The following is a 14,142-nucleotide window of genomic DNA, read 5'->3' on the forward strand; positions in this document are numbered from 1 at the left end:
CTGGAACAGAATCTGGGAGAAGTTTTCTCTTCGATCTTCTTCAGATAAAGTGAGGTAAAACACACTAAAGCTCACTCATAGTACAGGATGCATCCTGTACTACTCAATAAAATAAATGACGTTGTCCCAAAAACTAGACGGAGAAACTCTAAAAATGTAGCTTTGTTTGCCTACATGTGGTGAATTTGTCTGCTCATTTTGGAAATATTTTTGTGTGTGAAATAAGTACTGTAAGTAAACAACAGGTAGATCTCAGTCCCAAAATTCCTTTATTATTTATGTTTGAAGAAGATGCTGAATAATTTTCATTTAAAAAGCTTATATTACAATTGATAATAGCTGCTCGCTTAGCCATTGCCAGGAAATGAAGAACTCTAAATGTTGACTTATATAAAAAGTGGCTGAATCAAATCGGGGACATGGCACTAATGGATAAATTGACTGGAAACTAGGTGAACAAAGAATAGACAAGAGAGACACGTTCCAGAACACATGATTTGATTTTTATTTTATATATATATATATATATATATATATATATATATATATATATACACACACACACACACACACACACACACATATATATATATATATATATATATATATATATATATATATATAAATTTGCATATGCTTATACAAAGAGCATGACTGTCAACCACCTGCAACTCACAGCAAATTACAGATACTTTTATTTAACATCTCTTAGTAGGATGACTTTCAAATGATATCTTTTCTGTATCTCTTGTATGAATCTGTTCTTCCAAGTGGTGCAGAGAGGAGCTTATTGAATCTTATTGTTCTGTATAATGTCTATAAAAGATAGTGTTTTTTAATATAAAAAAATAGCTAGCCTTTCACGACACCCCAAATTAGCTCCTCACTGTGTCTGATGGTGGGCTCAGTCTTGCCTGAGATTTACAAAGCTGCCACAAAAATATGATTTGCATTATTTGATGGTGGTTTGTTGTAACTTTGTGGCGTTGCAGTATATTTTCTTGACTGCATATTTTCTCTTGGGCATTATTTTATTACTTTTTGGCAGTATTCCTTTTGTCAAGCTCTGCTGTCATCAACAACGTGAACTTAAGATGGCGGTTTAGCATGCTGTGCACTCTGCGTAATAGCCCAGACCTACAGGAGCTCCTGAGAGAGAATATCACGGGCCTATTTTAATGAGGAAAAAAGATTTGCTATTAGCTATGCATTAGGAGCAAATTTGTGAACTGATAACCCTTGAGAGCAAAGAAAAACACAGAATGGTAAGAATTAATGTTAAAATAATTGTAATTTTATACCTGAATGGAGATAAACAGGTTCCACATTAATACTCTTATCTCATTCATGGACAGTGATGGATGGCTTTGTAATTTTTTCCCTCCAAACTAGCCAGCTACAATGAGATAATTTCTTTGAAAAAGCATTATGCACTGGAAAAGCTGTAGGTGGTGGGGCCTCTGATTGAATCATGTATTTTAGAGGGGAAAGGCTACATTAATTCTCTAATTTTGTCAAATTAAGAGGTAGCTGAGGCAAGCTGTCTTTTTATGGTGTTCATGCATTTATCAGCCTAATGGATAGTTAAACATTTTCCTCTATTGCTATATAAAGCTTTGGTGTAAACAGATGTTTTGGAGTTATGAAAGGGACCTTGCACAGGCCAAATCAACTGTTGATTCTGGATTAAGATTTGGAATATCAGAGAAACATATATTTTTCAGGGTGATTCTTTAATCCTTGTTTTTGGCAGAATGAACTCACCCCTAAGCAGTGTCCGTCCATACAATGATGAACGCAGATAACACGTCTCTTCCCCTGCTTTATTATATAAATCAGGCTTCCTCAACCTTGGCCCTCCAGATGTTTTTGGCCTACAACTCCCACAATCCCTAGCTAGCAGGACCAGTGGTCAGGGATGATGGGAATTGTAGTCTCAAAACATCTGGAGGGCCGAGGTTGAGGAAGCCTAGTATAAATTAACATAATGGTGTGGTGCATTAACCAAGGAGAGCAGAATTACTGTTTTCTCTGTGTTGTGGATCCCTTGGTAGTCCCATAAAAATAAGAGTAATCTTCTAAAACCAAAAAAAATCTTTCCGATATACCATTGCTAGTAATTTAAGTGGTCCATCTGCTGTTTTCTTTCTGGCAAGCATTGAAAGCAAGATGATATCCAGAATAAGGTCAGGTGGTAAAGTGTTCCACAAAAAAACTTGGTAATGGACTCAACCAACACTTTTGCATGTGATGATTTCAGATTCTCAGGGGCTCACCTTGGACCAACCAGGCAAAAGTCTTCAAGCATACCTACCAGCCATGTGTTCTGGTCTCCTAAGTGCTTAACAGCAAGAAAGTGAAGGAGGCAATCAATCAATCAATCAATCAATCAATCAATCAATAAAATGCTGAGAATAGAAGCAAAAGGGAAAATTGAAGGGCAGGAAGATGATTCAGTATTCCAGTTGTTTTTCTGATCCCTCACATAAACGGAGGTATCAAACCAGAAAGGACAAAGAGGGCTTGTTCTAAGCATGTGGAAGGGTGCTTTCTAAGAAGCAATATGAAGGAGTCGTTTAGAAGACGCTTTTGGTTTTACAATCAAGCCAGTATAGATACCCTGCTTGTTTATATTGGAAAGCATGGACGGATCATGATGGTAAGAGTGTGTGTGTGTGTGTATTCACAGTGTCACTTGTCTCCTTGCAAGTAATGCTTCTCACACTTTTGCCTTCAGTGTGAAGACTAGCACAATGAATGTGAAGCCATGTGTACCATTTGATTGCAATGATGGCAATTATTTGGTAAAGACTTACACAGCTGTGCTCAGTGCAGAAAACCCAAACTATGCAACTGCTTGCCCATATTTTCCTAATAGCAAATCACCATTATGCAATGGTGACTGGTGTCCACTGAGATCAGTAGGGTCAAAGGCAGAGAAGTCAATAGTAGGTGGCACCAAAGCCAATGAATACTGGATAAATATTTTAATTTCATTGTATATTAGGCCTTAGAATTCTACAGAAGTGTTACAAAATCTAACAGGATTATTATTATTATTATCTATTAAATTTGTATATTGCCCTATAGCCGTAAATCTCAGGCCAGTTCACAACATTAAATCACAATATGAAAAACACAATATACATAATGGAAATAAAAGCAAAAATGAATCCATAATGCCCCCTCCCATAAAGCGTGTTCTCATTAAAAGAGAGCGCGTTTTGCGGATGGGGCCAAGCAAGACACCCTGTAGTTGCCAGGCAGGTTAGGACTGAGGGGCCTGGCAAGGACTGGTTGTTTGTGTTGCTGGGGTAAAATTGATGTTGCCAATTTGGGGGTGGGAACAGAGATTATTTAAACAGTGCTCACAGTGATCTGCTTTCTCTTTCGCTGTGGGCACCGGATCACCGGCCCTCCCTCCCTTGTTTTGGGCTTGTGCTTTGACCTTGCTATGCCTGTCATGGGGTCGTCTGCTTTGGGGCAGGGACCCGGTAGGAATTTTGCCATCTGGCTGATTAGTGAGTGCCTTTTGGTTTTTTGCCTATTGCGTAGCAAATCGTCACAACTTGTAAGGTTGGCGGTTAGGCATTGGTTTAAATTGGTTGGAGGAGGGGTATGGATTGGCTGTGCCTGCCCCTCCAATGCTGCTGCTGCAAGGGAATGCCGTTAAAGGAATTCAGGGGCTTACCATCCTTTCGTCCAAACCCCTGGAATCGGGTTTGGGCCGCGTAAGCCCCTGGGAGAATGTGGGGAGAAGCTGAGGGTCTGTGTCGCAGCTCCAGTTATCCCCGATCTTGTTTCCCCTCACTGGCTTTCGCTGGAATCCGGGAGTCAGTTCTGTCCCCAGGCGGGGGGTGGGGGGTGGACAGATAGTCATAACCAATGCCTAAGCAACCACTCACATCTTGTATGTTTAATAAAGTTGTGGCCAAAATTATGCCAAAAACCTTAAACAAAAATTATGTGTGAGTTATTGGGGTAGGGGTGTTTTGGGGGCCCTCAGCGCGCAACACATTTAAAAGGCATCAAGTGTCAATCAGCCCAAAAGGCCTTGTTAAAAATGAATGTATTTGCCTAGTGCCTAAAGGTGTATAATGAAGGTGCCAGCCAAAATTTCCTGGGGAGAGCATTCCACAAATGGGGAGCCACTGCAGAAAAGGCCAGTTCTTGTGTTTTCACCCTCCGGACCTCTCATGGAGGAGGCACATGAAAAAGGGTCTCAGAGGATGGGAAGGTTCATACGGAGAGAGGTGATCCTGAAATTATTCAGAAATTATTGTGTACAAAAACCTCAACAAAAGAAGTACTGGAAAAAAGTTTTAATTTATTTTACAGGTTGTACAAGTAACAAAGAATTAACAACAACTCCTGTACACAAAATAATAATAATAAAAGCATGAGACAAGATGATCCTGACAGAATACATCTCAACAGTGCACACAAATGGGAGCTGGGTATGCTCAATAGCAGTAGTATTGTCCAGGAAGGCTGGTTTTGGCAAACTTGCTTCCTTTAGTATATACAGTTAAAACAATTGTGCTTTTGCCTATCCAGGGTAACAGTGCTCTTAAAAAGAAAAAAGAAAGGGAAAAGGGGGGGGGAGTGAAATTGCACCAAGATCCAGAGATGTGTGTCCACCATCTCAATCTAATAGGAGAAACAGATAATGAGTGTCTGTTTCATAGACCTCAATTTCTAATCCAGATACTGGAACCTTTTAGCCCAGGAAACACACATGCAAATACTTGTTTGTAACTGTCCCCTCCCATTGGATCGGAGCACATATTTTTAAATTATAATGAAACTTTCCAGTCTTTTAAAAAGTCAATTGCCCCATTCTTCACCCTGCAACACGTCATTTACAAAAAAAGAAAAAGGACCAGAGCTTTAGCAGTTGAGATACTGGAATATATACGGAAAGGCTAATTGTGAAATATATTAGGGGCGTGCCTCAGAACCAGAACCCCAAGTTGAAGAAGGGTGCCTTGGAGAGATTTTGAGCTTTTCAGAAGCAAAGCAGGCTCTGTTCAAGGTGTCATGAATAAAAATAGGCACCCCTGAAGCATTTCACGGCGCCTCAGCAATCCAAATGTCAAAAAATGCTGCAGACAAGCATCTGAGAAAAGCAAAAGTAATATCTCTAAGCGATGGGGAAATGGACAGCAGACACCATGGTGGGAATGGGGCAGAGGAAGAGCTCTGCTATGAATGTCAAATCAAGATTATAATCAGAGGGAATGATTTTATCCCAAAAGTGAAAACCGTTTTGTTCATCTGCCCCCCCCCCCAAATAAATGTCACAGGTGCTTAACACAAAAGCCCCAGACCTATTCACCTGGAATTTGGTTGGTTTTTTTACCCAAAGGCAGCTTTCATATCTACAAATTTCAGAACTATTGCCCTCAAGACACTACCCTGGGAGATTAAGGGATTCCTTTTTTACCTATCCTAAAACTTTAAGAGACATTCTTCTGAAATTTGGCAGGAGTAATACATTGAGAAGGGGCAATAGCGTCTGTAAATTTCTTCCAATTCTGCCCTCCAAATGAAATAATATAGATATCTCCTTTACAAAAGGAATTGTGCCCAGCACAAAAGCTCGAAAACCAATGTGCTGGTAATTTTGAAGGGTCTATCCACTCTGGAGGGACTTTCATCCACTGTCAAAATGAGTTATAGCTGTTTTTAAATTTCCCAATAGTGAATTCAGATGGTGGGGTGGAGATGGTGTACTGGAGCACCAGGTATTTGGGTGGTCCTTGACCTGATGGTCCCTGAACTGTTTTCTGAAGGGCAAAACTGGGGTCTGAACGGAAACTTGTCGTCAGTGCACACACCACTATTGCTTGTCTGAATAGGTGTTATCTCATTGGATAACAACCTATCTAAGCATTGTAGGATCTAAGAAGCTGCATAACTTCCACACTTGCTGAAGGCAGTGGGTAACCAGTATTGAAAGTTGCCACAAAGCAGACTAATTTGAATCCTCGCTTTTATGATCTTTCAAGGTATCAAATGTGCACATGCAAACAGAATACTAGCTGGCAATTGCATTCATTTTCGTTTAGCTCCATTACATTGTATTTCTTTTTCGTGGGACGTTATTCTGGCATTGTTGAAGAGAGAGACTCCAAACTCAATTGAAACGTTGAGTAGTCTTCACATTTTAGAAAGGGAGTAAGAAGGAGAATCTCCTCAAAGGATAAACATGAATATATTATACATTTATCTTCATTAATCTGAGGAGCTCCAGAGCTCCAAACAAAAGGAAAAACACAAATTATAAAACACCGCTTTATGAATTACAAGTCTTCACAAGTAAAATTATCCGAATGAAAACAAATTCCCTTTCTTACTGTGCATTTCTAAAGAGACTGTTCCTACAGTTTTGCATTAAGGGATCAGATTTTAACTACTGGGTATGTGTTGGAGATAGTGCTGGTCAATTATGATTCTCTATCACAGTAGCTATTTGTGGTAGGAAACAAGCAACAAATATATGTTATGGAAAAATTTTGAAAACAAAGAAGCCATTTATTCCTTACCTGTATTTGAACACTTTTAATTTTTTGCAATGTGATGAGCAAATGTAAATCCCACTAACTGTAACCTTGCCCAAGTTTCTGTAGGCTACCTTTTTGACTCTTTAAGTTCTGGGACAGCCTTTCCCATCCTGGTGCTCTCCAGGTTTTTTGGACTACAATTCCCATCAGACCCAAGCAACAAGGTCATGTTGGTTGAGGCTGATGGGGGTTGTTGTCCAAAACATTGGGAGGGTGTTGGGTTGTGGATGGCTACTCTAGGGTTCGATCTCAATGGGGAATGTAGATCTTAAATGGTGATAGTTTTTACTACTCAAGAGAAGAGATATATAGTAAAAGCTCAAGGCAAAGACACAGGGCAGGATGTGAGAAGTTTTTGCCAACATCCCATTGGTGAAATGCAGGGTTCCTGCCATTCAGGGAAAATTCCAGAATCTGTGCTCATGTAACTAAGAGCAGAGTTCTGACAAAGAAAAAAGAAGCTCATGGTCTCTGCATAATATGCAAACAATGAAGGGGCTAGAGGACCCAAAATGGCATCGCGTATAAAAAAAGACAGTTGTGACATCCGGATTTAAAATTACTGTCATTTTAGATTTTCAATGAAACAACACCTAAATGAAATGCTGAGCCAAACACTGCAACATTGTATTTTAAGCAGACCATTCCATCATTTACATCTTTCCTAGCATCTTTTAAATCATCCTTATTCTTCATCTAAGTGGCTTTTTTTCACACTCCCAAGTCTTCTACTGAGAAGTAAGTCCAATTGTGCTCAGCGGTGTTTACTCTCAACTAAACTTGCATAGGATTGCAGCCTCATGGTGCAAATCCCATACATGTCCCCTTGAATTCTTCCAAGGTGCATAGGACTGCAGCCTCATTCCATTACATGAAAACCTTGCTTCTTCTTTTTTATGTAATATGATAGGCTTTCATCCACTTTCAATTCTATCTTTTCCTGTTGTGTTTATATTGAAAAACTGATATTTCCCTGAGATGCAAAACATAAAAGTGGTTTTGTTAACCAGTTTATTAGCCCTTTATAGACATGTGGAAATAGTCTAGATAAGGGGAGGAAAACATGACACAAAAGAATTAAGTAACCGGATTGAAGTTATGCCTGAGGATGAAAAAGGCACTAGTCTCAACTTCTTTAAGGTGATTGTGTGAAATCTAACAACTTTTATGGAAAATCAGTCTAGCTAGACTGCTCTAACATTACTATATTTCAAAAGGAAACATGCCAACATTACTATTATGGTCATTAAACAGCCTAAGGAACTTTTTTTTTGGACTATTTTTGTGTGTGTGTCATCCTAAACACCATACGTTTTCCAGTAATATCTTCGGAGTTTACAAAACCAATCCTTAAGCCTACACTTTCCTCAAAAAATGTTCTTTCTCTCTGCTATGGGCTTCCTTTTGTAAGGAAAAGAATAGTAAAAATTAATGATAACAATGGCGAAGCTCACTGCCTATGCTGCAAAAATCAACAAGCAGCATTTTACTATTCATAGTTTCCTGGTGGGCAGGGGAAATCACATTCCTTTATGGGTTTATCCGTTTCATCCAATGTATGAATATCCTGATGAGAAAAGAGGCAGAATGCCACTGAATATGCACTCTAGGAAAAGGAAAAGAGAAGGCTTTTGCCTTCATGTCTTGCTTGTGGACATCTGGTTGGCCACTGCAGCAAAAAGGATGCTGGACTAGGTACAGACTTGTTGGCCTGGTAGGTTCCTGCAGATTATTCCATGCATTTGGGAATGGCATAATCAGCCCACCCTTCCTTCTACACTGCATTGTATCACTCTCTTCAGGCACTGGTCTGAACACATAAGGGTTAAAAGTGAGTAGTGAGCTGCAGGCATGCACATAGGCTACACTCCCTTTGTCTTGAGGTCCCTCACAGACTATTATGCACTGAGCACTAAAACCTGTGCAGGTCCTGTCTGTTCCTTTAAACACACTAAATGTGTGAAGGTCATACGAGTGTGTGTGAAAAGGCCTCGAATATCTGAAAAGGGCTAAAATGAAGATTTATTCTGAATTTGTTTTTCTTCTGTTTTTTTCTTCTTCTGCTTCTATATGGCAGAAATCTGCAGGTGAAACCACATGAGAGAACCACTGGTTGTTTCCCCAGCATGCATTTCTGAAGTCACTCCATCAGTTGTGCTTTGATACTCTAGATTTACAGCCATTCTGTTTACAACCCTTTTTGTTCATACAAAACCATTAATAATTCTCATTGTCTGCTGTCTCAGAACAAAAAACACAGCCCCATATAGAAAGTGGAGCTTCAAAGAAGTGAAAAGGCAAGGGAACTTGTCAGTGGTATTTTCACATATTGCTCATCAGGATGCTATAGAACAGGAATAATGCACATATTGTCCAGCACTATGAAGAATCTGCATTTTAAAAGTGGTTTTGTAAACTAAAAACAAAATCCACTATGCCAACTAAACTATACAGACTTTGACATTTCAATGATATTTATAACTTACATTAATTCTGATTAAATATCTTGATTCAAGAATATTATGGTCATAGTCTGATTATTATTTTTTTTTAAGGGAAAGCATCTGTTTCAGATTTTCAAGGCATATATAAAAAGCAAAGTCAAGTTAAGGAATTTGTCCTTCAAACAAAATCTAGACACCAAGTTAGCAGTAAACAAATAAACAAAAAAATGACTGAAAACAGTTTCTAAAGCAGCACAGCAACAAGTACTAAATTTTACATGTTTTCATCATTTGAAGGAAAACAAATCTACATCGATTACAAAATCAGCATAATCTTTGGTACCAAATGTAAGGGCACCTGCTTGTTAACAATATCATCTTCATAACAAAAATCTTGCCTTAAAGACAGCTCAAAACATCAGATTGTTTAAAAGTGCTAACTTGCAATTTAGCTTCTGTTAAGTTTGTACTTTAGGCCAGACTAAATGTTACGATAAACACACTTTCAGGAAAAAAAGTATGTTTAAACTACTTCTGTTTTGAAGAAAAAGCAACTTTGGGATCTGGAACACACACCTAGATCAGGATAGTATCCTGTGGAAAATTCCTTGCCCTTGCTGCAATTTGTCTCCTAAAGATAACAATGTACACTCTATACAAGTTTGTACACACCGTGTATTTCGTATGGTGTTTTCCTAAATACATTCAGGAGCCATCAGCAGCTAGAGAGAAGAGGTTAGCAGAAAAATTACCATATTTTTGGCTCTATAAGACTCACTTTTTCCCTCCTAAAAAGTAAGGGGAAATGTGTGTGCGTCTTACGGAGCGAATGCAGGCTCTGCAGCTATCACAGAAGCCAGAACAGCAAGAGGGATTGCTGCTTTCACTGCGCAGTGATCCCTCTTGCTGTTCTGGCTTCTGAGATTCAGAATATTTTTTTTCTTGTTTTCCTCCTCCAAAAACTAGGTGCGTCTTGTGGTCTGGTGCATTTTATAGAGCGAAAAATACGGTAGTTTGGAGCCCCGATGTGGAATGTGTCACCAGTCCAGATTGTGACTACACAGCTGCTTTTTGTTCAGAAGTTTGAGCACACTTTTGTTGTGTGTTTATTGTAACATGCAGTTCACCCTAAAAGAAGCACCTAAAAGCAGTTGGGAGATCCTAAGCTTTTTTCAACAAGTTATACCATCCAGAACAACCTAGTGAGATGACCCTCCCCGCTCCCATTTCCCATACACGTCCCGACATCACCTTCCCCAGCAGAACATGTTCCTAGCAGTGGCTGGTGCTGAGATATAGGGCTGCGGGGGCAAAACCTGATGACTGGCTCTATGTGTTACTGCAGCAGCAAGTTGTCACGTGGAGGCAACTTCAGCTGCAATGAGTAAGCTGAGCAATAAGATGCAAGGAAGATTTTGTTTAAAAAATAAGATCTTCTAAGACCACTTCTTGAAGATTACTTAAAATGTTCATAGTATTATCTTGTCAAAATCCCTTAAGGGGCTCCAATACCCAAACACCATAGAAAATGAATGACAATTTTAAAAACAGGGAGGAAAAAGAGAAAGGTTATAATACAAAGCCAGGGATGGCCCCGGCTGAAGGTATTTTGCTTGATGTTTGTGATGTTATCCACTGCTCTGCCAATTCCGCCTTGATTGTTGCTGCCAAATGCAAAGTATTTCCTTCAGGGCAGACCCCATCTCTTGGGTATTTCGTTACACAGCTGCCAGACTTTGTGTTGGCAAATGAGCAGCAAATGGACTATTTGCTTCTTTAACAGGTGATGAATGCATCGTTGGATCTTGTAAACACTACTGATTTTATACATTCAAGCTTTGCTCTTAGAGAAAGTGGCACTTACTCGAACCATTGCACTCAAGATTTAGCACTTCAACAGGTAAAAATGTTCGCTGGTACGGGAGTTCCGGTGCACTTCCTTGTTCTCCAATGGCTTGGTACAGCGCACAGGGATAAATCCACTGTTTTGATCCCACTGCTCTTCCATAAAATCTGCATGGCGAAGCCCATATCCGGCACTTCTCCTAGTCCTTGACTTGTGCTTTATTACTGCGCACACCGCCCCGTCGTCAATTTAAGTGCTCCTCTGTTATGTAACATACTTAAAGTTTTAAACTCTAATGGCATCCTATGTGGGCTGGCATTAGAAAAAAATCGATACTTTAAGTCATCATAATAGTGATATTTGACTGGCTTTCCATTTATATCCTTCGGGAAGGGCCAGAATCCATAGAGATGAATTTCATCGCAGAACCTCGTAGCAAGTGTGTACATGAGGAGTCCTGTGCTAGGTCGCTTGATGAAAACCTTGTTGGTCAGCCAATAACTGTAAGGGAAGTGAAAAACAAGAGATGCACATTTGATTATTTGGATATCTTGTTTGCACTTCAGCATGCACAACTCTCTCTCTCTCTCTCTCTCTCTTTTCAAAATAAAATAAAATTATAACAACATTGAATACATTTTGATAATTACAAATGTTATAATCACCATGGAGATGAAAGTCCCATCCTATTTCTGTGGCCCATCCCATCCCTGCATTAATCTGATTTTTAATTTTTTAAAATAATTAAACCTATTAATGATGTATTGTTAAATATAGTTCCTTTTAGGAAACACGCTTGCAAATATGTTTTCTATTAGAGTAAACTTTGTGTTTGTTTTTTTTTTTTAAAAAGGAGCATTTTGATACAGTTTTTGAGCTGAGAACTGCATTGGAACATTTGAGAAGTGAGAAAGCTGGTAGATAACAAAAGTTCAATCCAAATAGTAGCTGAGGAGGTGCAGAACAGGTCAATTCATATTGAAATCTAGAAAGACTGAATTACTCACACATCACTAGTGGAGAAGTCCAGGAGGAGTATACGCTTTGCAGGTACACAGTTCAAGTATAAAGGCCACTTACCTCCCAAGCATATTACTATTTTAGCTTCTTCAATGATTGGCATTCTATTTCTTTTCCTGGGGGTGAGGCATAACACCTCCATATTTTTCTCTCACACGCACAACCCAACAAACCATCAGAATCAATTATGACTATACAGTGGTACCTCGGGTTACAGACGCTTCAGGTTACAGACTCCGCTAACCCAGAAATAGTACCTCAGGTTAAGAACTTTGCTTCAGGATGAGAACAAAAATCGTGCTCCGGCGGCGCGGCGGCAGCAGGAGGCCCCATTAGCTAAAGTGGTACCTCAGGTTAAGAACGGACCTCCAGAACTAATTAAGTTCTTAATCTGTGGTACCACTGTACATCTTGCTAAGTATGGATATGAGATCAACGGATCAACTGGGCTAACTTACAAGATCAGCAACAGTTCATACCCAACGGTTGCATGAGCTGAAGATACCTTGTCGTTTTGTCCCTTGCAGTCCTCTGTGGCCCTGAAAACATTCTTCCCAGGGCTGCAGGACCTTCCTGAACAAGCTATGTGGCAGAGGGCTGCAGTGTGAAGGGGGAATTGCCCATAATCAGGTGCAGAAATGTTGCACCAGTAAAGCGGGCACTTGTGATACAATATATGCCTTGTGCATTATTGCTATCATCATCATTATTTGGGTGAATGGTATTTTCAAAGCAGTGAGTAAACACAGAGATTGAATTTGAGCCTTCTGTTGCTCAGCGGAGGAAAAGTGGAGGGGCAGAAAGAATCTGGAGTGAGCCTCCTTCCAGCTCAAGTGACCAGCTGACAGTGGCAACTGTCAATCAGGTGCTGTGTATGTATGCGATGAACCAGTTGCGACTTTTGAGATATGTGACTGGCTCTAGCATCTCTTTATAGTAACCATGCTCCAGCCCCAAATTGAATCAGAACCACCTTGTGGGAATTCCTTGCAGATGACCACAGTACAACAACAGTCAGGTTGTCTATCCACAGCAGTGACCAGAGGAGGAATGATGGCTAGGGTGCATCTGCAGCAGCACAACTGGATGTCTTCATCTGCCTCAACTGCAACAAAACATGTCTCTTCCACAGGGCCAGATTTAGGTTTGATGAGGCCCTAAGCTACTGAAGGTAATGGAGTCCTTTATATGTCCAGCTGTCCTTTGTCAACAACAAATTGTCATTTTTGTGTGTGTTGAACGTATGCTATATGGTAATTTACGGACCTAATAGGTTCATACACAACACAAAACACTATAACCTCCAACAGTTTGACTTCACCCCAAAGGTGTACTCCTCCATTGTCTCCCAAGACAGACCAAAGCCAACTGGGTGAAGAAGGGTGTTAACCCTTCCCCCACTGTTTTCATGTGCAAATAATTTCTCCTCCTACTCATTTTGGAGAAATGTACAGTCATACCTCATGTTATGTTTGCTTCGTGATACGTTTTTTCAGGTTGCGTCCCGTGGTGACCCGGAAGTACCAGAAAGGGTTACTTCTGAGTTTCACCACTTGCGCATGAGCAGACATGCAAAATGATGTCACGCGCATGTGCAGAAGCGGCGAATCACAACCCACGTGTGCGCAGATGCGCTGCTGTGAGTTGCGTTCTGCTCATGTTGCGAATGGGCCTCCGGACCGAATCCCGTTCGCAACCAGAGGTACCACTGTATGTGGATGCAATATGGGTTCTCCAATAAGGCAAATAGCAGCTTGGGGGAAGAGGGGCGTAAAGGTGGCAAGGAGATTGGATTTGCCCACCCATCCTGTTGTGCTGCAATGCAGTCCATCATTACCCTCCACCATGCTACTTAGAAAAACAACAACTCTTAAGGGAAGGGTGATCAGTTCACAAATCTGTAATTCCTTGCTTAGTTTAGAATGATCAGTCCAGAACTCAGAACCAGCCTTTTGCTCATGCCATTCCCACTCTATGAAGGCTTAAGCACATGGAAATGTATTTGTGCAAAATAGAAACGATCAAACAGGATTATCTCTTTTGTTAATGCTGTGCCTCAGCCCTTCTCTGGTTTTCAGCAAAATCTCCTTCTGAATATAGCTGAATTTAGTAACAATTTTTTTTTTATTTTTTAAAATCTGTTTTGCCAGGCTTAGCTTTGGCTGTCATCAGTCACATGTTGGGCAGGTTTTCCCCCCTCTTCCAAAGCCTACATTAGTTGTGATTTGAAACCTCTAAAAAGCAAATGTTGAAGCAACAGTAGCAG

General features: G+C 40.1%; 1 protein-coding gene across 1 annotated transcript in view; it reads right to left on the bottom strand.

The window, feature by feature from the left end:
• Positions 1-4,307: 4,307 nt before the first annotated feature.
• The window catches only part of ST8SIA4 (ST8 alpha-N-acetyl-neuraminide alpha-2,8-sialyltransferase 4), an 87,727-nt gene continuing 77,892 nt past the window's right edge, over positions 4,308-14,142 (bottom strand). The window contains exon 5 of the mRNA XM_083577092.1: positions 4,308-11,357. Coding sequence (XP_083433218.1) covers positions 11,078-11,357 — 280 coding nt within the window. The 3' untranslated portion in view covers positions 4,308-11,077. The remainder of the gene's footprint in view (positions 11,358-14,142) is intronic.

The sequence above is a fragment of the Podarcis filfolensis genome (genome assembly GCF_964270895.1).
Source record: "Podarcis filfolensis genome assembly, chromosome: 11".
NCBI lineage: Eukaryota > Metazoa > Chordata > Lepidosauria > Squamata > Lacertidae > Podarcis > Podarcis filfolensis.